Below are 25,873 nucleotides of genomic sequence, written 5' to 3' on the forward strand. Positions count from 1 at the left end.
GAGTACATCTTTCAACGGGCACAGCATCACTTAGGTTCCACGATAGCATGATGTGAAGAGCATGAGCTGTTGATTGTGTTCTATCCAAAGTGACATCCAACTCGCCCTGAAAGTGCAGTCAACTCAGCTCATCTGTTCGAGAAGCTCTCGCTACCGGGGGCGCAAACGCATGTAGACCCCGCCAAACCAAAGAAAGAAGTGAAGAAAGTCAGCGCCGAAGCTGGACTGGAGCAAACATGTACAATAAAAGTATAAAAGCGTTGAAGCGTATAAAAGGGATCAAGGGGAAGGTCTATGCAGGGAGCACTACTCGCCAATGCGCACTCCCGTCCTGAGTATGCGTCCTTTCCAACCGGACTTGGACCAGCACCAAACAGTTTGCCACCTTTTCCTGAGAAGCATAGAACTAGCAATGGATGAAGATACGAAGGATGTTAACGATGCGAATATGAAGGCGGTGGTGCGATCACGAGAAGTGTGGGATGGTGCGCGTCTATCCAGAGATGAAGTAGCGTTCGATTTGGCCGAGTAGTTTAGGGTGGGATGCGGTCGGAATCAATGGCGGGAGTGTTGTATTGGCCTAGAGGATTGTGCAACCGCCGCTCTTGTCTTTGCTGGTCTTGACTTGCAAGGCGACGCGGGCGGCTTCGGTAAACGCTTCGTTCACACCTCTATTCTTCATAGCGGAACATTCTACACCCGTTAGATATCTGCCATGGTTCCGAGACGTGGTTTGGCTTACCCAGGTACCGCAGTGCCTTGATCTTCTCCGCTACGCGCAGACCCTCGTTGTAGTCGATGCATGGCTTCTCGGGCTGCTGGTCGTCGGCGTCGTCGTCCTCCTTCTTCCGCAGGTCACACTTGAGTGCCACTAGAACGAGCTTAACGCCGGGGCAGTTCTCTGCTATTTCACCGACCCATTTCGTTTCTACGTTCTCGAGCGAGTCTGGTGAGTCGACCTGTGCCGTGTGAGTTGCGAGTTGAACAGAATAATGTCGGATGACCGTACCGAAAAGCAGAGCATGATCGCGTGCGTGTCATCGTAGCTCAATGATCGTAGCCTATCAAATTCTTCTTGCCCGGCGGTGTCCCATAAGCTGAGCTCAACGTGTGTGTTGTCGATGTAGATGTCTGTCGCACCGTGTCAATCGTGTTTGTAGAACTTGCAGATAGGCGCACAAACCGTGTACATAGTTCTCTGTAGTAGTTGTTAGCGACACGAATAGATAGTGTGAGGCGCGCCCTTACCGAATACTGTTGGCTCGCTGAGAGGGCTTCATTAGCCTGATTCGTATCTCAATACCAGGTACAATACTCACTATACTGTTGGAAAGTAGCTACCACAAAGTCAGCAAGCTGCGGAGATAGCACGATAGCGATGTTACATACCCTCTTGTGAAGACATTAAGTAATGAGGTCTTGCCGCATGCACCGTCACCGCTGGAAGTACGTTAGCTTATTCCGTCGCATCACGCCTCGGTCGCCCAAACAAAGAGGCATCCCCGCATTTAGCAGACGTACAGAAGCACCAGCTTGCGCTGCACAGACTTTGTTCCACCGCACATGGGCATCGTGAAGGTCGGAAGGAGAGTCGGCGATTGGGTCGTGTCGTCGGCTCAGGGACGAGAGGCGCGCGCGCGTTGGTGCAACAAAGGACGACGGTCGCGGTCGTGGCAGCGGATGTGGTGAGGACGAGAGCGAGAGTCGCACCGGAGACTGGTAGCGGATGATGATAAGGATGTGTGAGGTAAGAGGGAAGCCGGGGGGGATCCAGATGCTGGGCTGGAGATGCAAGCGATGGATGGATGGAGTTGAAGATCCACACGTCGCTAAGACTAAGCCCGAAAGGTCGATTGGCACTGCTCACCTCCGCGACCACTCCACGGCTTTGACGCTATCCATTTAGCAAGCACCACGGACGCGGGGCGATGGGTTTGCCGGCTGAGCCAAACAATTATTCGCCCAAAGTCATCTTAGAGAGCTGTCAAACTTGTTAGTGTTCCTGGGGAAACGGCCGCGAGCAAGTGCCAGCGACAGAACCTCGGTGCACAGGCAGCAAGGAAGAATTGATCGATGAGACTAACATGACGGCCAGGACCGTGAACCGAGTTAAGGGATCTGCTAGTGACGGCGAGTGGTTGAGAAGGGATCTGGGATTCTGGGATAAGAATGCCCGGGGTCTGAGCCTTCTCCACAGCTGGAAGCCGGACCGAAAAAAGAAGGTCGCGAACTTAGCATATGCTGTCTAATGCCTCAGTCCCAGGCCTACTGCACGCCACTATGCTCGAATATTGCACAGCCTCATCCAGATTCTGTGCGACTTTGAGGCCTCATAACTGTTCATGTTCACAACCGGAGATTTACTCAAATGTCGGAGTGTTAGATTCATCATTGCGTCAGTGCGCCGGGAGATGAGATGGAGGAGCCGGGAAATGGCTTGGAGCTGGAGCCGATTGCTGTAGGAACCAAATTGATCGCAGGCACAAATTGTAATGACGTACTTGTGCAATGTTGATAGGGATGGCGAACGCGCAGCCTCAAGACCGCCTGATACATTCCTTCAGAGAGAATGGAGTGAATGTTGCGATGCATGGCAAGGATACTGCAGCTGGCTGCGTCTGGGAGCTTAGCCCCGCGAAAGTGGGGCTCTTCCGCAGGCACCTACCGCCGCCTCACGTAGGCAAACAAGTCGCGAGAGCTCCAGACAACTCCACACCGCAAATACCTCTATCCACCGGATTAATAGCAAAACGCACGCGTATCACTCCAACTTGAGAATACGAGTGTGGTTCAACCAAACCATCACCCACGCCACAACCATGTCTGACGATGACGACTTCATGCAAGACTCCGGCGAGGAGGAGTAAGTCGCCATGACATGCAGGCAATTTCCCCTCTAACAAGCTGTAGGTACGACTTCGAGTACGAGGACGACGATGACGAGCAGAGCGGCGACGTCGACATCGAGAACAAATACTACAATGCGAAGCAGCTAAAGGCCGACGACCCCGAGGCAGCCATAGACGAATTCCTGGGGATGCCCGCGCTAGAAGAAGAGAAGTCGGACTGGTAGGAAATATGCAGATTTGGGGGAATGAATGTATGCTGACGAACGCATAGGGGCTTCAAAGGGCTGAAGCAGGCAATCAAGCTCGAGTTCAAGCTTGCCCGCTACGACAAGGTAGCCATGGTCATACCCGAGCAAGACCTCTAGCTGACATGTACAGGCTGTCGAACACTACAAGGAGCTTCTTACATACGTCAAGTCGGCCGTCACGCGTAATTACTCGGAGAAGTCCATTAACAACATGCTCGACTTTATAGAAAAGGCCGCAGAAGACGCCGACGCATATCGCTGCATGGAGAACTTTTACGCCCTCACCCTCGACATCTTCCAGAGCACCAACAACGAGCGGCTCTGGCTAAAGACAAACATCAAGCTGGCGAGGCTATGGTTGGATAGGAAAGACTACCGTCAGCTTACGGAGAAGCTCCGAGAGTTACACAAGGCCTGTCAGAGGGAGGATGGAACAGATGACCCGAGCAAAGGCACATATTCATTGGAAGTCTACTCGTTGGAAATTCTCATGTATGCCGAGACCAGGAACAACAAGCGGCTAAAGGTAAGGCCCATCTGCATTGAGATTTACCTGCATTATCTCTAACATTAAGACAGGCACTATACCAGCGAGCGCTCAAGGTTAAGTCCGCAGTTCCGCATCCCAAGATTATGGGCATCATCCGTGAATGTGGTGGCAAGATGCACATGAGCGAAGGCAAGCAGTATCTGCCGAAGACATGGACTCAGTACTAACCAATCGCAGAGAACTGGAAAGGCGCGCAGAGTGACTTCTTCGAGAGTTTCAAGAACTACGACGAGGCGGGATCGCTCCAACGGATACAGGTCCTGAAGTACCTGGTTCTCGCGACCATGCTATCGGGTTCAGACATCAATCCGTTTGATTCGCAGGAGACCAAGCCCTACCAGAATGACCCGCGCATCTCCACTATGACGGATCTAGTCAACGCCTATCAGCTAGAGGACATTCACGGCTATGAGAAGATCCTGCAGAACAACCAGGATTTGCTGCAAGATCCGTTCATCGCCGAGAACATTGACGAAGTTACGCGTAATGTGCGCACCAAGGCGGTCGTCAAGCTTGTCGCACCCTACACCCGCTTCACACTGGCTTTTATCTCGAAGCAGCTCAAGATCTCACTTGCCGAAGTGCAGGAAATCGTAGGCTTCTTGATCGTTGACAAGCGGTTGCGCGGCAAGATCAACCAGCAGAACGGAACGGTGGAGATTGAGAGTAGCACAGACATGGACAGGGTGCAAGCGATGAAGGAGTGGAGCAGCGCCATCGGAGCCTTATGGCAGACGGTGCTGAACGAGGGCGAAGGTTTCAAGTCGGACGAGAGCGGTTCGCAGTTCACGCCTGGTGGTGGCGGGCCCCAAGGCATGAGCGGCTGGAACTCAAGCTCGATGGGGGGCAAGTCTGGTCGAGGCAAAGGCAAGGGTCCAGGACGCCTCCCGGGGGTAGTGAGCAAAGGATGACTTGCAGCATCGGTCGCGCGCGGTCCACAAGACGACCTGTAACTGGGTTTCCGGGCAGGGCACGGAGAGTGGGAGTTGCACAGTACCGTCACCGAGGCGTTTCTGACCTGAAATAATTGAGACATGCGGTCAGGTTGCTCAAGAGGGAGATGTGGGTTGGTTCGTCGGGTAGCACCGGGCAAGAGTTCCCGTGCACATGAGCGGTACGCGACTCAACATAGTAGGCGGGCAACGGACATGTTCGGTCACGCAATCGAGTGCAATTACCCACAGGTCAGCAGCGGTGCGAAGTCGTCTGTATGTAACATGGCCTCGTTTTCTCACGGCCACCAGCCAAGGTCCCGATCGCGCGGTCATGGCGGTAGCCTGCCGCCAACTAACGCCTCGCCATCTCGATGCCTATGAGCCGTGAATCGACTATCGATGTGACGCATGGTGATCTGAAGCTTCACTGCACTCGTACACATACGCATCACAGGCGGGTTTCCCAGCCATGGCACTGCGCGCCGGGGAAGCGGGCACAGACGAAGAGGGGGTTGCAAGCGAGCCTCTCAGCTAATGGGAGCGCCCACGCCGTGTCTGCCCTGACTCGCACGCGGCGTGGGATCGGTAACTTGACAAGAGTTTATCTCGGGTGTGCGGGCACTTGTTTTTTCTGTCGCAGAAGCGCCACCAGCCACGGAGCGGCAGAGCGAATCATGCCATGCAGGCGGCCACTGCAACAATACGCCAGAGGGTCGTCTTGGCATGTTGCTCGACGCCATGGGTGCCTCGATGCTGCTGTGTTGAGTGCACTCGACGACGTGATACAGCCTCTGCTCGTCGACGCATGCAACGCCAGCCCTGGGCTTGCAATTGTTCCGGTTGGCGGCGCTGCTCGAGGGCTTGCTACGCCTGGCGAGAGGTCCCATGTCGTCATGCCCGCTGTCTCGTGACTCTGATTCTTCCGCGGCTCTTTGCTCGGCGATTCCATGTTTGATGTGACGGAGCATCAAGAGTGCACTTCAATCTCCAGATGCTAACCCATGAAGACTAGTGGGAGCGGAAATCGATATCACACCCCGGTGTTGGTGGGCAAGCCTAGCCGGGTCGTCTTGGAGCATGTAGCAGGCCTCTGTCGAGCATCTCATAGTACTTGCTTTTGCGCGATGCTCCCTGGCGCTGATTATGTGGAGTGGCATTCCTCTTGTACACCCTCGCGCCCTGCCATGTCTCCCCTCGCAGGTATCCGGTGCAACTGAAATTGGCCGTTTCAGAGCGGCTGGACCAGAGTGTTGCAGACTGTTTTGGTGCCTGGCAGCTTCAATTGCACTGGCACGCGCGAAGATCCCCTCCTGTCTCTCCCATATATTGGCGTGTGCCCCTGGACGCCCGTGAGTATCACAGCAACGACCACAGCCTCCAGCCCTCCGCCGCCGGCCTCTGCACCTACTAAAGACGCTGCTGCCCTCGCCAGCAGCTCGCCGGCGAATTGTTGCTGAGATCGTTTGCGCATTGCCGGATCTGTCGTGGAATCCTTCCATCCAATTACTAGCCACTGAGGCCAGTCACGCCCACGGCCATCAGGGAGCCAACGGAGCGCACACAGCGGGGAACGGACGGTGCCGGCAATCTACACACAATCGCACACACTCGCCAAAACACGCATAATAGCAGGACGAGATGAGCAGACAGTCGGTGTTGACGGGCTACCACCCTCACAGCCAGCATCACCCGCATGCACACCTACACCAGGGCCACTATGGAGTTCCGGCTCAGAACCACTACCAAGGCGGCCTAGCGTTTGCTATCCGCGCGCCGGTCCTTGCTCCCGGGAGCTATAATCATCACACTGGCCACCATCACCCAGGCCACCAGCATCGCAACCCCCACCTCAACATGGCCGCGTATCCCTCCGACGACGACTATGCCCACCTGCAGAAGCTGTCGAGCGAGTACGAGCCCGAAGCCACTGTGAGTTGTACTGCGACAATATTCGCCCAAGCGCGCTGACCGCCCAAGGGCCCACTGGTGGGCGAACGCCAAAGCAGCGCGGCCATCACGACGCAATATGCCACCGCAGATCCCGTCTTCCAGGTCAAGACCGCTGCGTTGCCCGCCAAATATGCCTACTTCCGCACCTGCCGTGGCGATGGCCACTGTGGATGGCGGGGTGAGTGCCCATCGCTTTCCTCGTGCTGCTTGCCCGTGCTAATAAGAACAGCAATCGCCTTCACCTATCTTGAGGCCCTGCTGCATGTGGGCGACGTGAGCAAGCTGGACCATGAAAAAGGCCGCCTCAACTCGCTGGGCAACTTGCTCTCAAATATCGGCTACTCGCGCGATATCTGGATTGACTTTGCCGAAGAGGCGTTCGAGCTCATGACCAGGCTTGCCGAATCGCTGCGCGCCATGAATGGCCAAGCCGATAGCATTCTCCTGCGTACTTTCAACGACCCGGGCGAGTCTATGGCAATCATCACCTACGTCAAGGTTTGCATTCCACATCTTTCATTATTCGAATTGCTAACTCCCCCTCCAGCTCCTAGCCAGTGCATGGGTGCAGACGCACGCAGATGATTTTATGCACTTTGTAGACAACGGCGACGTCAAAACATACTGCTCCAACTTCATCGAACCCACTCAGTGTGAAGCCGACAACGTTGGCATTGCCGCCCTTGCCGAAGCGCTGATCAAGCCTGCTGGGTTTGGTCTCGAAGTATGGTATCTGGACCGCTCACCAGGCGAAGAGATCAACCGCAGCTTCTACTCAGAACCGACAGACGCCCATCATCGCCCCATCCCCGGTGCGCCCATGTTACGACTGCTTTATAGGCCGTAAGTACACACCGTGCATGGCACTATCTTTCGCCTACTAATTCTCCCCAGTGGCCACTACGACATCCTATACAAGGCTGGAGACATACCACAAGTCCAGCACCAGCCTGTTCCCCAACAGCAACCACTTCATGTTGCCCTAGCCAACTACACTGACGAATTCATACCGACCGCTACCAACGTCGGCGACGTCATGAACATGATCCCGGGAATGTACCCCTCTGGTGTCGGTCTAGGCCAGCGATGGCCTTCACTTTCGTACGACTTCAGCCCCAGTCCCACTTCTCATCCTCAGGTTACGCCTGTCCAGCCATACGCCCCGACACCGACGCCTGTAACGCCGGTTAGCACTTCCCACTTGGACTTTGTTACACCACTCCATTCTAGCAACGCAAGCCAGTACAACCCGCCGAGTCATCACAGCATACATCTCGACCAACCTCCTGTGACACTCCCCATACACCCCCCACCGCCACCCGTGAGCATCGACCGAGCAGCTCCCATGGGTGTTGAGAGAGGCGGCCCTTTCCGGCCTTCAATGTACGAGTTGGAACCAGGTTTTGGCTCTTCGATGCAAGTCCAGCCGTTTCAAACGTCCATCTTTCGCAAGTGAGTATCGGCCCGATAATGCCTGTTGACCTTAACTGACATATACGAGTTCTCACTTCAACACTGCGCATTTCATGAATCCCGACTTTGAACCCGAGCAATGGTGTCCGGACGGCGAGTACTCCATAGGGAACAAAGGCCGCCACAAGTCACACTCATCTTGAACACTTTTCTATGCCCGAACTCGACCCCGCGCTTCACTGGTGGCCCTTTCCCGATATCTTAGCGACTACTAGCGTGGCGTTTATCGAGCTTGCTCTACTTTCTCGGCATCCTGCATCATACTTCCACGGCCTCAGCACACTTACGACGAATGACGACCGATACCATATTTAACCTCTTTCGGAATATCGCCCAATCACCTCTACACACGCAAAAGCGACTGTACTCACAGTGCCTAAGTTCGGGCTATTTGGCCACCCGCAGATGCTTCCAATCTAGCATCCATCCACGACCTATTTCCATCAAGCGAGGGCGGAGTACTGTACCTTCTTTCTTCCTTACAAGCCAAACCCGCAAGGATCTACGACCGTGACGAATACCAAAGACTATCTGCCTCAGGGTGATCGACTTTAGAGTTGAACATCTTTATTGGTTTCTGTCTGTTCCCTTCTCCCATGGCATTATTAGCGATCACTCATCACCTTCGACATATCTTAACCATACACCTTCTCTCAGTTTAATACAAACACTATTCGGTATGCACGGTCTTTCCATGACTATGATTGCCGCGCCCCACTACACTGGAAAACCCATTAGTGCGGCACAGGACCCGTCTGCGTCTGCTCTTCAATCCCTTGGCCCGAACGAATTGTTGCTAGCCCCCACGAATACCTTCGTTGAGAATCCTACATCTTCAAGATGTACCTCGGCCTGCGTCCGATCAGGACATGGCATGCCCAGGCTGCAAGGATCCATGTCCCAGAAGCTACACACAGTAGCCATGACCGAGGATAAGGTATCTCTATCACTTTGCAGGCGGCCTTGTCGCCGATGGCATTACAATGGACAAGGAGGACCGTAAAAAACAAACCAATATAAACCCAGGTATCCCACTTACTGAAGATGACGACGTGATGTATATGTGACTCCACTATGACATGGACCCTGAACAAGGAAGCCCACCCTGCGTGCCGCAGAAGCAATTGCAGAGCAGGAGAAAGATCCGAGCCTATGCAACCTCATCACACTATAGTGTATCCCGAAAGTCTGGCTCTTTGCAACCTCGACCCAGTCGTCGGCGAACAATCTCAAACCATTCCTCATTCCCAAGACAATATACCGAATCATTATTCCCAACAGATCCAGCCCCCACGTTACATCTCTCACACCTCGGCAACGCATAAGATCGGCGGTTAAAAAATAATCTCCACTCCCTTTTCTCCTCCCACATTCATCGGACGATCACGCCCTGCCCTGCACTCTGCAATACTCTGATTATTTGCATGTTATATACGGTCTAAACACCCGTCTCCGTCCGCCCATCGCAGCAAGATCGAACCATTATGCATGTGCTCGCAGGGATTGCGCAACGCGCGTTGCCCCATACGCGACTAGCCTGGTATAAGAGCTTGTGTGTGGTGTGTGTGTAACGTTGATTACTCATACAAGTACAGTTTTGCTTTTTCGGGGAGATGGGGAAAGCAAGGCAGAGAGAAAATCTGCCTAGGGAGTGCGGATGTCTGAGGAAGGATGCGTGAGTGAAGCTAACAAAAAGGTTGCAGAAAAGAGTCATGTTTACGATCTCGGAAGCGAGTGGCGGGGGTTCAATGCAAGATACGCGGTTCGCTGAATGAAGCGAGTAGTTGAGGCAGGGGTTTTTGTAATATTGAACTTGTTCTATTGTGTGTGTGCGTGTGTTGTGTACGGCATTTTACGGTACAGGGGCAGCGAGCATATGGGCAGCACGAAACGCTATTCGTTCACCGTCTTTTCTGTACGCCTTTCCCCACCACCGGGGCAAAAGGTGTGTGTGTGTTCGTTGAAACAAACAGGATTGCGTTGGCGGCATCTTGGAACGGCTGTTCGCAGGATCGGTGGGAGGGTGGGTAGTAGTTCGATAGTCGCTTGGTTTTGGCCCCTGCGAGTCAGGTGTGCAGCAGGAACCACGCTCCACACTATAGCGGGACGGCTGGTATAGGGCCCGCGCGAGGTCGCACATTATGCGAGTATACTCACACCGCTCGAGACATGCCTTGACTCTTGCTCTGTTTCGTCCTGGGGAGAAAAGTGAAGCTTGCGGCTCACGCACAGCGAAAGGCAAAGTTTTGCAATTGCCGGCCGGATGATGAGGTCGTGTCTCACAGCAGCCAACTACATTGCCTCCACCTTTCATCCAAAGGCGGCTCATTAACAGAGAGAGGTCCGTGGAATGAAGCATGAACCTGCGGCGTAAGCCGAGCAGTAGCACAGCAGGACGGGTTGAAGAGCTGCGTGATCGAAAACCGGCCGCAGCCTCTGAACTTGGCTTTTCGTCCCGCGGTGCAGCTGACGTTGATCCAAGCGTGACATTGAAGACACGGCGTCGTGCTTGCGCAGTACAATCATGTTCGTCAATAGTAGCACAATTGCGAAGAGGAAACCTGCACGGGCTACCCCGCTTTGTGTGATGACGGCTTGAAGAGGGCTTGGCTATGTGTTCAAGAACTTTGACCCGGGCGTCTTTGTGGTTTTCGCGATACAGTAGAAAGTTCGTGAATACGAATATTCGTCTTGGGGGTCTGACATGAGAAGTCTCGGAGTTCACCGGCTGGGAAACGTAGGCGAAGGATATCAATGCCGCGGTTTTCCGACGTGGTGTTTCGGACTCTTGCCATGTCGTGATGTACATGCTAGGCGATCAGGACACTAGTCGCGTAAACGTACTACATATCGAAGTCTAGTGCTGCGGTTATACCAAGACTGCGGGCGCAAGCATGTGCAGCATCTCTCCCATTCTATGCCGCTGGAGCCGCCTTATCGCGAAGAACCTTTGTCGGTATCGTGGCCTTGTACGCAGCCCCGCTATCGTCGGTGCTCAGGACTCGTCAGCTGCATCGGTATCATCCGATTCAGACCCGGAAGTGGCGTCTGTGCCGTCGTTCATCTCCACATCCCCGTTGGTCTGCTTGCGAGTTGCGCCGTTAGCACCCGTTCTTCTCTTCGCTCGTGTTTTGGTGCGTTCAGCCCTCTTCTTTTCTTGGCCCTTGAAGTAGTCGTTCTCGTCGCGCAATTCTGAAAGTTGGGAGAATGTAACTTTTTGGATGCGTTGGAGACTTGCAAGCTGCTTCTTCAACTCCTTTACTTCGGCCTGCTGAGCTTTGCCTGAGGAATCGGATGTACTCGCACTACCTTCGTCCAGCGCCATGAAGTCGGCTGTCGAGGCTGAAGCGCCCTTGGGCTGGGCAGCCCAGGAGTCCAGCTCGGCTAAGCTCTCCTCCAGCATACTGGCAGGGAAACTGGAGTGCGTAAGAGCTTCCTCGAAGGCGCTTCTTCCCGCAGATCTCTTCTCAGTGGCAGAAACGTGGGGGCTGCGCAGCCGACCCGTCAGCTGCAGGTTCAAGGTATAGTTTGGCGGAATCAGGCCATTTACGCTGCTCGTCAGCCCTGCATCTTGTTTCGGCTTGACAATAGCCTGGATCTTGAAAGTCGGTTCCGGTGCGTTGGGAAAGCCAGTCGGCGGGAGGAATCGAAGGTTTGAGACAGGACCAGGAAGATTGGCAGGGGTGGAAAGATAGTTGGACTTTGCAGTATCCCAGAGTGCTATCTTGCCGCTGGCGTGGCCCGATATTATTGCTGTGCCGTCCCAGCTAAGGCTCAGACAGAGGGCTCCGCCGAGCTTCTGCGACTCTGCATTGAACCGGCTCTTCGGCGGCGGCTGAATTGGCCGGTGAGACGAGGCACTATCTCGAAGGACGTCTATTGAGGTAGTCTTCTGGACGTCATCGTAGAAGTCGATGGTTTGTAAGCTGCCGTCAGCGTAAGCCACATAGAATGCCCGGTCTGCAGGGTCGAGAGTGACTGCAGTCGGTGTCTCAGGCAGCAGATATGTGCGCAGAGCTTGGCCATTGTGGTAGTCCCATACTATAGCAGACTTGTCCCCTGATATTGACACGGCGATGTTGGCAGTGCTCGAGCTGTGCCCGCAAGCGATGGACGATATGGGGCCGCGGTGGGTAGAGAGGGTCTGCATGGGCGAACGCGAGGCGTCGGGAGAGAATGACAGTATCGTGGGAAGCGCCCATACATGAATCATGGCATCCGAGGAGCCTGACAGGAAGAAGTTGGACGACGGGTCGACCACGATACTCGTGACTGGCTGGAGATGGGACGTGGATGTGGAGACAAGACGGCCTGAGCAGACCTGAGATGTGTATTAGAGAAGTCGCACACTACATGTATCATTCCAAAGTTATGACTGACCTCCCAGGCTAGTATGCGCCCGCTCTCAGTCCCCAGCAAGAGCACGCTGTCCTGCGCCGCGAGTGCGATGCTGTGTATCCTCTCCGGGAAGGGCACGAGGGCCTCCTGGTTGCCCTTCTCTCTGCTGTAGACATGGACAATCGCCTTCTCCGACTGCGCAGCGAAGATATGTGAGGCGCTCACAGCTATGCCATTTGGCGCAGCCGCGCTCTTCTTGAGCGCCTGTCTTTGGGCGACGAGCGGCTGGAACTCGTGGACGAAGATACCCGCATCTTTGGTGACGCCCGTGTTTGGCTTAGTCGATACCGATATGGCGGCGACGAATTGTTCGGTGAGCATGGCCGGGCGTGATTGCGGAAGTTCGTTGTCGCAAGTCGAAAGTTGCAAGCTCTAGAAACTTTTTGGTGGAGCATTCGCAGACTGGGGGTCTGTGCACCTAGCCGCGGCATGGTCCGAATCGGGCAACTTGTCCAAAGCCGTCGATTGCGGGTGTCTAGATAATTACCACGGCCGTCTGGACCTACTCGAGGTCCCATCCGAAGTAGCTCTAGACACAGCACCCGTCGACGACACACAGAGCTCCAAATCAGCATCCTTCGGCACATCTTTTTGCATTAGTCGAGGTCGCCGCGCAGATTTTGAATGAAAAGAGCGGCGTCTTGCCTGCGGGACCGTTTCGCTGCTGCTATCACGAGGCCGAGACATGGCCCGGGGCCTGACGAAAGCTCGTAAAGCTACCCCGCATGCAAGTAGCCTAGCCATCTTGGCCACAGGTAAGGGCTGACATAGGGCTGTTCAGCCGCGTACCAAGTGGATTCTGCTGCGTCAGCTCGTCGCCTTCTCGTAACATCACGACTTATCGAGGAAGGTGAACTTTAGTGCGGAACTGAAACACGCTCAACTCGCCGGCAACAGTTTTAGTAACATGTGTGATGTGGTGCGGGAATATCTATGATCACGGCTACCGAATGCTGAATGCCTACCCAGCTACATTCACGGGTAGGCCGACAAAGAACTGCCCCGCGTGAACCCATCGCCAATCTAGATCCCCACACGGACGCCTCGAAGAACTACCACGAGAGCTAATGGACTGCTCGGTTCATCCGTTTGGTATTGCTCTTTGCCCAATGAGTACTGACCGGATGCCTGGAGCGAGCTGGCACGAGGTCCATCGGTGTACTCTCGCCTATTGCAACTGTATGGGGCTATGGTCTGGGGGTTCTGCGGACATGGTTCTCGAACAAGCCTCGTGGCAGCCCAAAAGCCAGCCCTGCAGGTCCAAGGCACAGTAGTGCGCAGCCCCGCCCACCTGATAGCCTTGACCTCGCACTCCAGATCTTTGAGAAACACTACTTTATCACTGCAGTACGCCATCATATATAGTCTGGTCTAATTTTCGCACTCTCGGATCATTCAAGATATTACAACTGTTGACCCAATATGTCTCTCGAGGAATTGACAAGCAAGTCGTATGGTACGTACATATTCATCAGTACATTTCTTTGCTAACTCTTCGATACTTGCAGACTACATCGTTGTTGGAGGTGGCACCGCGGGCTTGGTCATTGCAGCTCGTCTAACAGAGGACCCCGACGTTTCTGTAGCTATCCTTGAAGCTGGCGGCAATGGACTGAATGACCTCTTGATCGATGCACCAAACATGTTCACTCAGCTGTGGGGCAAACCACAATATGATTGGGATTACAAAACTGTCCCTCAGGTAAGCACATGATGTGCTGCAATTGGCTTCATCTAACAATCTAGCAGGAGGGCACAGTCGGTCGAGTGCACGGCTGGGCCCGAGGCAAAGTCCTCGGTGGGAGCTCAGCTATCAATTACAACATGTTCAGCATGGCTTCCAAGCAAGACTTGGACAACTGGGCAGAGCTCGGCAACAAAGGCTGGTCCTTTGACGATATGAAGGCCTACTACAAAAAGTTCGAAACATATCACCCAGCATCAGATACCTTCGGAAAGGGCATGGACGACAAATACCTCGACAAATCACTTCGCGGCACCTCTGGTCCTGTTCATGTCAGTCGTCATTGGCAACTCATGGATCTTGCTGATCGAACTAGATATCCTTCCCCGAAACCGATGTAACTTGGGGTCAGGATGTGTGGCCCAAGACTGTAGTAAACGCCGGATACTCGCCCGCAAAGGATCCTCGTACCGGCTCGGCGATTGGCGGCTTCAATCAGCTCAACACTATCGACCCCAAGCACAACAGACGAAGCTACGCTGCGAGAGATTACTACGAGCCCAACGCGGACAGGTCAAACATGACTCTTATCACTCATGCGCTGGTCTCTAAAATCGAGCTTGAGAAGGCCGCTGAGAGTGTCAAGGCCACCGGTGTTCAATTCACAGTTGATGGCACTACGCACATGATGAAGGCGAGCAAAGAGGTCATAGTCTGCGGCGGGGTTGTCAACTCCCCCCAAATCCTAGAACTCTCCGGTATCGGGTCATCTACTGTACTTGGAAAGGCTGGAATTGACGTCCTCGTTGATCTCCCAGGCGTCGGGGAGAACTTGTCCGATCATACAGCTACTGGTCTCGTACTGGTAAGTGTATATATTGCTTTGGTTACTTTCATACACTGACCTTCTCCAGGGTGTGAAGGATGAATACCCAACCGCCGAAGCTCTCGTCCAGAACCCAGCTGTCATGCAGCAAGCCCTAGAAGCATACATTACCCACAAAGCCGGCCCATTTGCAGGAGCGCCTACAACGACAGGCTTCGCCTCACTTGCAAAGATCGAACCCGACTTTCCAAACGCAGAGTCGCACATCCAATCTCTCCTTGAAGACTTCCGCAGTAGACATCCCGATGCCGACCCTGCAGGTCGCGACACCCTCTATGGGCGCCAACTCCTCGATCCTAAAGAAGCAGTTTGTCAAATCGTAATGCTGCCTACGGGCGCACAGATGCAGAACCCAGAGTCGGCTAGCGGACTGTTTCCGTCTGTAGAAGAGGGTATGTGGTGCACCATTGGCGCATGCAGTACACGTTCTCTGTCTCGCGGTAGTGTGCATATCAACAGTTCGGATCCAACTGCGCATCCTACCATCGACCCAGCGTACTTCTCCCATCCTCTTGACCTCGACATGATGGCTCGAGCGGTCCTTCACTGCATCACCTTCACAGACGTAGAGCCCTTTGCGTCAACCCTCCGCAGAGACTCTGATGGCAATCTCATCACGTCTAAAACCGCCGGTCCAGTGCCCAAAACACTCGAAGAAGCGAAGACCTTTGTGCAGAACAGTACGGTGACGGAATATCATCCCGTTGGTACTTGTGCCATGCTACCAAAGGAGAAAGGTGGTGTTGTAGATGGGGAGCTCAAAGTTCACGGCGTAGAGGGACTGAGGGTGGTGGATGCTAGTATCTTCCCAACTCATGTACAAGGAAACATTGTCAGCTTAGTGTATGCTGTTGCAGAGAAGGCGGCAGATTTGATCAAAGGTGTGGATGGCATGGATGTTGTGGAAAGGATAGATAGTCTGCGCGTTGACTGAATGGGGAAGTTCATTGCAGTTTTGAGGAAATACAATCGATTCTCATGATGAGAAGCAGGCAGTAGCAACCTGAGGTATGCCAGTTGACTCAGCTTAATGCGCGCCTAAACTAGGCTCAATGCAAACAGTGCCCATGTTAGCACGTGCAGGGCTGATGAACGCCAGTACGCACTCGTAGGAAAGAAACCACTTCCACAAGAAAACTTGACAACAACAACCGCCTGAATTATTATATTGGCCTCTTGCACTAATATTATATACACAATCGCAACACGGCAACCAAAACATGGTTTTCGCAGCACGATCGCCGCAATGACGTAGCGTCTAATCTTACAATCGCTCCTGCGTAAGTCCAAGCGTTCCTTTCAACGCGAACTTGCCCAATCCGATCCGGCAGGAACACTGCAACGTGAAACCTGCTTTGTCCTTTTCTTGTCGTAAGACGCGAGAGATTACGGAAGTCTCCGACCTATAAACAATCACGACCCCGTCTCCCTCTTCTGTCTGGAGAATTCGCTTCAGCATTCACCCTTGACGAGATTCGTTAACAGCCTTCCCATCCGGGTATCACAGTTCTCTCGAGTTCAGCATATCCAAACAACAAACACCACACCAAAAGCCGAAATGTCAACACGCAAATCCAGCCGCGCTACCAAAGCGGTAAAATACACGTCCGCATCCGAAGGCTCGGATTTCGAGGATAAGAAGCGAAAGCCTAGAAAGACAACTACAGCTACCCCCAAAGGACCTACAAGAAGGACAAAAGCAGTACCGGACGCGACCACCGTATCCGGAAAGAAGGCCCCCATGAACGCCAAGCGCCCCGCTGAATCCGACGACGACAATGCTTCCACGAACGAAACCGCCCCCAAACCCAAGCGCCAAAAGAAAGACCCCGAGACCCTCGCACAAGAAGCCCATGATAAACAGGTCAAAGCCGACAAAGCCCTTTACAAACAACACTGGCAGGATTGGCTCGCCTCCCACACCGTCGAAGGCGAGATGCTAGAAGAAGAACCCGACAAGGAAGAAAGTATCACGCAAACCGACGCGCTGAAGAAGTACGGGCTCAAGAAAGAGGAACTGACGTCCCTGCTGCGGTACGAGAAGAAGAACCCGTTGTATGGTGGCACGATGAAGTTGTTCCTCGAGGAGAACGTGAGAGAGTTATCCTTCAGGAAGATGGGAATGCTGGAAGGGGTGGGAAGAGGTGATGGGGAGGTTTTGAGGAAGGGGGAGGAGATTTGGCAAGCAGAGTAAGTTGACATGTGTGTGTCGTCTGATGGAGGAGATATACTAACAGGAGATTCCAGACATAAAGACGATCCTGAGTCTGAGGACGAAGCGAAACGGACGAAGGTGAAGAAGACCGATAAGTCCACGCCGGCAAAAGAGAAGAAGGAAACCTCGGCCAAACCAGAAAAATCGAAGAAGGAAGCACCAGCTAAACCCGCCAAACCCACCAAAGAAAAAACACCCAAGCAAAAGTGGTCAGCATACATATCCGCACACACCCCCGCTGCCGACTCGAACCTCACCGAAGAGCCATCCGACGTCATCAATCAAACAGAGTGCAAGAACAAGTACAGTCTCACGCCCCAGGACCTAGCTTGTCTATCTTTCTTCCCCAAGAAGAACCCCGTGTACGGGAAGATCATGAAGTTGTTCGAAGAGAGCGAGGTGAAGAAGTTGGCGTACGTGAAGACTGCTGTTCTAGCTGGAGTGGAGGACGATGGTGAGGATGAAGGGGCGTTGGCGAAGGAGGGGAGGAAGACTTTTGAGGAGCAGCGAGAGGGGGAGGAGGATGAGGAAGAGTAGGGGCTGTTTGGTACGCGGCCACGACTCATGTGGTCTGCAGCGACATGCAACAACAGTATTCGTGAATTTACGAGATTCTCTTCCTGACTTTTCACTTGTATTCGTCTTTACTGCCCTAACTCCAGTCTCACCCATCCCTCATGCCCTCACCACTTGATAGCCTTCTTGAACACAGGAACCTCTTCGAAGTTATCCACACTCCACTTCAACTTCCCATCGCCCGTGATCCACGCACCCTGATCGGTAGCGTTCAGTCCCGTCTTCTCGTTCTCACTAATTTCATGCTTACTCGCGCCAATACTGTCCTTTGCCAACCAAACAACCGGCGTCTTACTCGTGAAAGCAGGGTTCAGATAGGCCTTCTTCAGGTCCTCTTCGCTGTATTGAGGTTCCTCATCTTCGTCAAATTCGCCGTCACGTAGCCAAGCCTTCAAGGCAGTGTAGCTACCGAAGACGTGTGGCTGTAGGAACCGGGCAACAGGCGAGACGACCTTGGACGGCACACGCGTCCGTTCGCTCACGCGATCAATCCTCGACTCTGCGTGCTGAAGAGCTTCAGATTCGCCTTCCTCTGCCGAAGACAGTAGTGGTGCCTGCTCACCGTCTTCAGAGTCGAGCGCGAGATCCGCGGGTAGGTATCGTTCGAGTGGAGCGAAGTAACGGTTCGTGATATAGTTGAAGATGGCGGTGGCGAAAAGTAGAACGACAAGCATGATTAGAGGACCAGTCGCTTCGCGTAAACTGAAGAGACCGATAAGGCACAGCTCGGCTATGTAGACACCAGTGAGAAGATGCTGCAGAGAAAGCGTGTACGCATGTCCTTTAGTGTCGATTTTCGGTGTCGCGGTATACAACAGCTGGTACTGGTAGCACCAGTAGAAGATTACAAGACCGATAGCAGCGACGCCAAGAACGAGAGGCGCGATACAGGAGTAAACAATCGCTGCGATAGATCAGTAACAGGTCGTCTGTGATATCTGAGATGACTTACCGATGACGACAAAGTTGCCGTACTTCGGGAATAGCTTGCCCCAAGCCATGCCCCTCATTGTGATGAAGCTGTTGTACTTCTGACGGGGGGTCTTATCGAAGAATCTGTCATAGAAAACATACGACAGCACGTCGGTGTAGTTCAGTATGTTACTTGGGGCATTGGTCAAAGCCTGGACAATGAAGTACGCCAGATAGGTGTTTGATGCTCTCGGCAAACGCTCCGCGAGTTGCTGTGGTATTCGGCTTGGGTCTTTGACGATTTGCGATACTACCGCTGCAGCACCTGAAGCGAGTGTGGTGACAAGGAAGACCTGCAGTACTTGGAAGACAAAGTACCACTTGAGCACCTTCAGCTCAATGACAGTCTTAGTCGGCTCTCCGAATTTTGTAAAGATGTCTGCATCATGTCAGCCCGAAGGTAGCAATATAGGTCAAAGGAGGACACTTACACCTAAAGATTTTAGGTACGTAGCTAGCCAACGCGCTCAAGGCCAGAGAAGGTAGGAGACCACTAAGTAGGCTCATAAGTCCGGATGGAAGCTTGTTGAGGAACGCGAGCCATTTAAAATTCTCGGCGAGATATTCAACATTCGACAATGCACCGACTACTCCAACTGGAATGGACCAAAGTATGATGACAGCGACGACTAGGGTGATGGCAACTCCACTCTGAGATATCCGACGCGCAGGTGCTAGGTTCAGGTTGGCCCAGATAACTTCATTGGGCGTAGTACCGACAAAGCGAGGGGTGAGAGACAGAATGTCAGACGATGCGATCTGTTGGTAGGCTCTCTGAGCCGCGGGCTGGGTGCGAAACTCAACGAAGACCGCCGCAGCTCCACCAAGACTCTCAGCTGTCTCGTTCGATTCGCGAGCCTTCTCGATGTCATTCTCTTTCTCCTTAATCTGGTCTCGGAAATAGCTGATGCTGTCAACTTCCTTGCCAACCACTGGTGTCTTGGATTTGTGTGTAGGTCGTAGGGATTTCTTCATCTGCTTGGGTAGCTGCTCATACTTGATGTTTCGATTATGGCTCTTTCCAACTTCCTTGTTGACGTTCAGGATCAGGGACATCTCAGCGCCCTCTAGCTCCTCGACTTTCGAGTTCCTCTCTGAAACGAGCGACACAAGCTTCTCGCCTTTGGTGACTGGCCAGATCCTGACTGCATCGTCGCCGAAGAACCGCTGCATGTTGCCTTCGTCGAGAGCTGCAGTAGGTGCTGAGAGGTAGAGTACGGTGCGTGAAGACAACCTCTTCGCGTTCGGCTTCGATAAGTTCCATGCTTGTCGCAGTCCGATGAGCCATAGGCGTTCCCGCGCAACAGTGAACATGACAAAACTGAAAAATATCCATGCCACAACGGCATGCGCATAGAGATGGTCCTTGTGCTTCACATTGCCGATACCAACGCGATTAAGTTCCTTGGAATTGCCGCCACCGGTATAATTGGCAGGCAGAAGGATAGGCCAGGTAATGACTGCACCGCCGACGCAGATGAAGATAAGAGTCCTCATGAATCGCAGGAACAAGTACGAATCAAGCGACTGGTGGTATAGCATAAACTTGTCCGGAACGGTCCTCATGGTGTGGACCCATTCGAAGTAGCCCGGCGATTTCGAACATGGCGTGCGATCCTTCTCTGGTACGGTGCCAATAAACGTCCGTGGTGAGTAGATCTTGGGGAAGCGGCGCCAGATGAGGACAAACGCGACCATGTACAAAGTCGCAATCACGGCCGTGGGCACGAAAGCTGCAGCGAGTGACGCGAACGAAGAAGGGCCGCTAGACTTCGTGACAGGGGATGTTAGTACACGCGTTTTGAGTAAAGTCGGGGTGTGGACGCAGGTACGTACCGACTGGACATGGCTGGTGCCATGGTCTTTGGCGACGAACACCGTCTGAAGATCCATGCCGGGTGTCTGTTGTGGGGCAAGAACTGATTAGCAATGCCTCATAGCCGATGCAGGACGAGAAATTGCAGATTGGCAAAGCGGAAGAGGTTGTGACGGAGGCTTTGCGCGCTTCTGCCTGTGTTGACTAGTGTTGCGGAGAGCGATGGGTGAAGCCTGTCAAGCAAGGACGCCGATGACGTAGACGCGTCAGTGGCGCGGATTCATGCAGGTCACGTGCGACTCACTTTAAGACAGCAAACCAACATTACAGACCCGGGTCTGTCCAATCATGCACTAGATATATTAAGGCGTCCAGTACAATTAATGCGCGCATGATGAACCCAGTCGACATTATTACAATTTTATATGTATGCCTACGTAGCCAAGAAAGCCCCATCCAATATTCGTACAACAGTCTATAACGCGTGGTATCGCAGTATGCAAGCCTGTTACCCACTATCCAAAACGCCCACAAAGGAAAGATCCCGATAAAATATCTAACGCCGTCGTATGCAAGAAAATAAACTGAACACTACTGGGCACACCTAGAGCCACAGCAGCCACCTGATCACTCCAATTCCCACACCAAATACTCTCTTGACAGATCCGACGAGCACAACGATGAGCCAAAGACACCACATGAGCGCGACGAGAGCCCATTCAACGAGCATCCACCCAAATCCTCGGATCCAGCGCATCCTGCGTTTGCGCGTGCGAATCATGCGGTCAATCTCGTCTGTGATCTGCTTGACCTGCAGGGGGCCTTGTCCAGAAACCTCACTTGTGATGCGCACAGCTTGGTCCCCGCTTTCTAGGATACGCGGCATGAGGTCCGAGTCCACCGTAGATTGCAAAGCCGAGATCTGGTTGGTGAGTTGCTGAATGGCTTTATCGCGGAAACACTCAAGTGAGGACTGTAGTGCCTTTGTGGATGACTCCAGATCTTTGACCAACATGCGTGCAGCAAGAACGTGCTCTTCCTTGCGCGGAACGGGGTAGAGTCGCATTTTTGATGTAGCGGCAGCGCGACTCAGGAAGTCGGGAGGCGGATCTCTTATACTGTGCGCGCGCCGGTCGATTTCCCTTGCTTTGACGCCTGAGCAGAGGAATAGAGCGCGCACTCGAGCGATGTCCGCTTGGGTAACGCCATTCGCGTTTTTGTTACGATCAGCAGCATTATCATCGCCGTCGGCAATGCTCCAATGTCTCCCGTTAAGCCCGGGCCGAGAGGCACTGCGCTGCCTATGCGAGCCCTGTGCGTTTCGGAGTCCAGTGGGAGGGAGGCCCACCATGTCACCGCCAGGCCGAGCGAGGACTTCATTGATGCGCTCCTGACTATGGCTCTGGGTAAGAGTAAGATCTCCTGCGGAAGAGTTCCCGGATATAGTACCAAGGTCCATACGTGGTGGTAAAAGCCGATCAATTCTAGGAGAGCGACTGTTCTTCTGCTCTCGCGCCTGACGTGAGATGTGATGCTCAAAATCCGATTCCTCATCGGGGATTGTGTGAATTGGCCGAAACGAAGGTAGATCAAGATGGTTGCGGTCGTTGTTGGTAACACTACCATCTGTCCCTGCCGTGACGGTCCGACTCATCGGTGGCCGTTTGTTGTGCTTGGCTTTGACAGTGCCATAATCGTCGAAATCGACAGAGTTGCGATCAGACACGGTGTCCGCATCCGAGTCGTCGGCCCGGTCTCTTCTGAAGATGATATCACCGACTTTGGTGCCCTCATTCTTCACGCCCTTGAAGAATCTTGTGACAGCTGAATGTGGTTCCTGGGTGTCCCTGCGACGTAGCTTATCCGGACTAGGCAAGCTACTGACACTATCATTCTTGCGGTGACCGAGTAGATTCATCACAGCACCAGGAGCTGCTAGGATGGCTGTTCCGATGTGTTTGTCCTCTTTGTCGTCTGGAGTTTCCTCGCTGGTCTGCCGAGATCTGGCCTTCCTGTCTGTTCCAGCAGATTCTGGGCGGAATTCGTGTTTGTGATCATCACTATGGTCATGCGAATGGAAAATGCTGTTGAACTTGCCCCGTTTCGCTTTCCTCGTCTGTGAGTTTGATCGACTTGGAGGTGATGAGAGATCGCCTCCAATATGCGGGAAACGTTTGGCGTGTGGAGTGTTTGGAGCTGAGCTGTCTTGGTCGTCGAAAGACGAACGAGGTTCATTATCGTCAATGGAAAGAGAAAGAGCTGTACGAGCCTTAGGTGGCATCTTGAAGTTGCGCCGCTCCTTCATGTATGCGAAGCCGTTCGTGGGGCGGGGTACTTCCAGCGAGTCTCTAGATGGCCTGCTGTCTGATGTGACCTCTTCATTTCGCCCCCATTTGTTCGGCGTATCTGGTGTGAAGTCAGGGGTTGACTTGGGTTGTGACTCTCGAGCTTGTTGCTCAAGAAGCAAAGCCAAAGGACCGGTGTTGTGATCTGGGTCGGTGACTATACGAGTCTTTCGTTTGCGAGTATCTGATTCTGACTCTGAGCTATCGCTATCGTCATGGCTGCGCAGCCGTGAGCCCCGTCTAGAATGCTTGCCGCCTCTGGGGCTATCAGTTCGCAGCGCTGGAAGCAACCTTCGCTTGCGCCCACGTTCGCTGCCTTTGTCGCTCTCGTCACCTGTCGTGTGATCGACTGCGATGCTGGGCAGGCCATCAATCCAACTCTTCCTCCGGTTGTCAGGGTAGTCTTTGCTTGCGCGCGGTGATAGGAAGTCTTTTGGCTGCACCTCCTTGGGAGGCGGATATACCTTCCGGCCGTAGCGATTCTCCACAAGCAGCTTGTTTTCGCCTTGTTCCAGCCAGTGCGCGTCCGCAAGCAACTCTTGTGGGCTGAAGATCCAGCCTTTGTGAGGTCTCGCAGGCTTGCTCGGGGCAGGTGGGACTTCGTGATCGTGGTGTATCTTGGGCAGCTGTACTGCATCGTCTCGACGGTAGCCGGCTCGCTTCGCATGCTGCTCAACGCGGTCCACCCACTCGCGTACCTGCTCAACGTCGTCGAATTCTTCCGAAGAGTGGTCGAGCGTCACTCGCTCCCGAGCCCTGCTCCGGCGGTTTCGTATGTATTGGAGAGGGTTGTACGGTCGGCCGAGTTCGTGCTGTTTGCCGGCGTGAGACGGCACGCGAGTGAGCTGTGCCTGGGGACTGCCTGGGACGCTGCTTGAGGAAAAGACAAAGTTGCCTGGGTTGTTAGCATCGGGCTTCAGAGGCGGTAGGAATTCCAGAAGCCGCAGATACTCCATGCGAAGCTCGATGTACGCGCGCGCTTTCTCGACTCGAGCAATCGTGGCAGGGGACGGGTTGATGTTCTGCGAGCCTGGAAATGCGATGGATGCGCTTCTCTGCATGGAGCTGGACATGTGGCGGGTCGGAGAGCTCTGGCCGCCCATTGGGGATATGTTGCGTGAAGTGCGCCGTTGCTCGTTGAGATACTGCTTGAGACTGCCGCCAGCGCCATAGTTGGAGAAGCTGCCCTCTCGCTGAGAAGCAGAGGGGACTCGTGACTGGGATGCCAGGAGCTGACCACTGCTGATGTGTCGCCTTCGACTCTCGCTCAGGTTCAGCGCCATGTGTACCAGCTGGTTCGGGTCAATGGCCTGCCGTGGCTGCGCGGTGTTGGGCGAGGGGTCTCGATCACGGGCTGGAGGCTGCATGTTGTATGCGCTCCCCCTAGTCTTGCCAATGCGTATGCGCTCGTCGTGTCGGTCCTGGGAGTCGGTGAAGTTGATGCGGGATGCTGCGCCGGGGGCAGGGCCTGGGCCATCTCGCTGTACCTCTCGCGACAGAGGCGAGCTGGCTGCATCCTTCTCGTGTGTGCCATGGTGTCGCGAGGTGCGCTTGCCCTTTGCCTCGTCCCGGTGAGCCTCGTGGTTGCCATGTCGCTGCCGTGGCCCGCTGGGGAAATTTGAATCTAGCAGGAAGCCGCCAGATCTGCGAACGCGCTGCTTCCGGCGCGCAAAGTCTTCCTCGTGCACCGAGTCCCTAGCCAGCAGGCTGCCCGATGCTGAGCTCCCTGCGTCGTTGGTTGCGCCTGTGCTGGGTCTGAAATCTTGGCTCCGCCGCGGGGAAGAGCTGCCTTCGCCGTGGTCGGTGTAGGCGCCCGAGTTGCTGGCGATGTATGTGTGCGAGGAAGTCGTCCAGCGGTCCGAGTCTCCCGACGGCCGGCCATGGCTGGAGCTTGCTGACATTGCTGGTGATGGCGCCTATGTCACCTCGAAGGGCCAGGGGGGCGCATGGCGGATGCCGACGGCTGCGCGAGCAGAGGTGCGGCCGTGTCCGGGGTATCGCGACCAGGCGATGTTGCGACGAGATGCTCACGTGTAGGGCCTACGTAGCAGCGTATGAAATCATATGTGGGGTGGGCGGCTCGATGCTGTCTGGACGATGGCCTCGGTAGGAGAAGCATGATCGTCTGCACCCCTGTTTCTCATCCAAACGTCAAGAGTGGGCCGTGTGCAACAGCTCCTTCACATGCCATTCTGTCTTCACACTCACCAGGCCATCCGAATTTCTCATAAGACACATCAAACTTCGTATGCGGGCTGTCGTTTTGAGCTGCTTGACGAGTATGGAATGTTAATGTTCGTACTACCGGGGATGGTCAGAAAAGCCAGCCACGAACACCAAATGCCAAGGTGGTCTTCAATAACACGTTCCTCAGCATGCAAGCCATATGATACATAGACTGGCCTTGCCAGACGTTCTAGTCCACTTGATCACATGGAACAACTTCAGGCGTCCAGCAATACCGGCACTGTGGTAGCGACTTGTCTTTCCCGTCTTAGTATCAGCGGCAGAATCTAGGGTAGGCTAATGTGTTCGTCGGGTAGTTCGCATGTGCAAAGAAGATCAGACATAGCCGTCCACCTCATACAAAGAAGAAACTGAGCGGACCTGCAGCCTACACCAGGGTACAACAAGCAAATTAGGATATCTAGCGTCAATGTAGGCTCCAAGGTGGACCTCTTCACCCATAGCGAACCGATAGGCAGCGGGTACCTTCCCCGAACACCACACTGCTCTGTGCGGAGAGCACAAATAATAATCTGCTAATAGGCTCTCCTCCTGAGTTATTACCGCTCGGCCACGGCATGTACCCGAGATATGCTACAGATCGACGGCGAGCCTGCTCCAAAGGAAGCAAGTTGCCAGCTTTGCAGACTATGGTCATGTATCCGTAGATATGTTTTTGGTGGACGTCTGCATACATTGTTGGAGTCCAATGCGAGCATGTTCGCGTATTGCTCGAGTAAGCTGAAACCA

The 25,873-nt window shown here is 53.9% G+C and overlaps 8 protein-coding genes across 8 annotated transcripts; 4 read left to right on the forward strand and 4 right to left on the reverse strand.

Moving 5' to 3' along the window:
* Window positions 1-580: 580 nt before the first annotated feature.
* J4E87_003070 (uncharacterized protein) lies at window positions 581-1,571 on the reverse strand (the record flags this gene model as incomplete). Its single annotated transcript, XM_049374703.1, has 8 exons — window positions 581-693; window positions 743-959; window positions 1,010-1,131; window positions 1,184-1,198; window positions 1,249-1,265; window positions 1,320-1,337; window positions 1,390-1,440; window positions 1,522-1,571. 8 exons carry the CDS (start codon window positions 1,569-1,571, stop codon window positions 581-583), a joined length of 603 nt encoding a protein of 200 aa, XP_049235694.1.
* Window positions 1,572-2,819: 1,248 nt separating this feature from the next.
* J4E87_003071 (uncharacterized protein) lies at window positions 2,820-4,558 on the forward strand (the record flags this gene model as incomplete). The annotated part of the gene is made up of 6 exons (XM_049374704.1): window positions 2,820-2,863; window positions 2,911-3,069; window positions 3,121-3,181; window positions 3,228-3,623; window positions 3,677-3,776; window positions 3,825-4,558. 6 exons carry the CDS (start codon window positions 2,820-2,822, stop codon window positions 4,556-4,558), a joined length of 1,494 nt encoding a protein of 497 aa, XP_049235695.1.
* Window positions 4,559-6,436: 1,878 nt separating this feature from the next.
* Window positions 6,437-8,148, forward strand: J4E87_003072 (uncharacterized protein; the record flags this gene model as incomplete). Its single annotated transcript, XM_049374705.1, has 6 exons — window positions 6,437-6,511; window positions 6,560-6,710; window positions 6,762-7,030; window positions 7,080-7,375; window positions 7,427-7,984; window positions 8,034-8,148. The coding sequence occupies 6 exons, from the start codon at window positions 6,437-6,439 to the stop codon at window positions 8,146-8,148; spliced, it is 1,464 nt and encodes a 487-aa protein (XP_049235696.1).
* A 2,852-nt stretch (window positions 8,149-11,000) lies between these two features.
* Window positions 11,001-12,724, reverse strand: J4E87_003073 (uncharacterized protein; the record flags this gene model as incomplete). Its single annotated transcript, XM_049374706.1, has 2 exons — window positions 11,001-12,326; window positions 12,386-12,724. 2 exons carry the CDS (start codon window positions 12,722-12,724, stop codon window positions 11,001-11,003), a joined length of 1,665 nt encoding a protein of 554 aa, XP_049235697.1.
* Window positions 12,725-13,825: 1,101 nt separating this feature from the next.
* Window positions 13,826-15,907, forward strand: J4E87_003074 (uncharacterized protein; the record flags this gene model as incomplete). The annotated part of the gene is made up of 5 exons (XM_049374707.1): window positions 13,826-13,859; window positions 13,912-14,105; window positions 14,153-14,419; window positions 14,464-14,952; window positions 15,002-15,907. 5 exons carry the CDS (start codon window positions 13,826-13,828, stop codon window positions 15,905-15,907), a joined length of 1,890 nt encoding a protein of 629 aa, XP_049235698.1.
* A 624-nt stretch (window positions 15,908-16,531) lies between these two features.
* Window positions 16,532-17,725, forward strand: J4E87_003075 (uncharacterized protein; the record flags this gene model as incomplete). The annotated part of the gene is made up of 2 exons (XM_049374708.1): window positions 16,532-17,163; window positions 17,221-17,725. 2 exons carry the CDS (start codon window positions 16,532-16,534, stop codon window positions 17,723-17,725), a joined length of 1,137 nt encoding a protein of 378 aa, XP_049235699.1.
* Window positions 17,726-17,871: 146 nt separating this feature from the next.
* Window positions 17,872-20,583, reverse strand: J4E87_003076 (uncharacterized protein; the record flags this gene model as incomplete). Its single annotated transcript, XM_049374709.1, has 4 exons — window positions 17,872-18,668; window positions 18,717-19,115; window positions 19,168-20,501; window positions 20,573-20,583. 4 exons carry the CDS (start codon window positions 20,581-20,583, stop codon window positions 17,872-17,874), a joined length of 2,541 nt encoding a protein of 846 aa, XP_049235700.1.
* Window positions 20,584-21,156: 573 nt separating this feature from the next.
* J4E87_003077 (uncharacterized protein) lies at window positions 21,157-24,798 on the reverse strand (the record flags this gene model as incomplete). Its single annotated transcript, XM_049374710.1, has 1 exon — window positions 21,157-24,798. The coding sequence occupies one exon, from the start codon at window positions 24,796-24,798 to the stop codon at window positions 21,157-21,159; it is 3,642 nt and encodes a 1,213-aa protein (XP_049235701.1).
* Between the last annotated feature and the right edge of the window lie 1,075 nt (window positions 24,799-25,873).

The sequence above is a fragment of the Alternaria ethzedia genome (assembly GCF_023757985.1).
Source record: "Alternaria ethzedia strain BMP 0044 chromosome Unknown scaffold_5, whole genome shotgun sequence".
NCBI classification, from domain to species: domain Eukaryota; kingdom Fungi; phylum Ascomycota; class Dothideomycetes; order Pleosporales; family Pleosporaceae; genus Alternaria; species Alternaria ethzedia.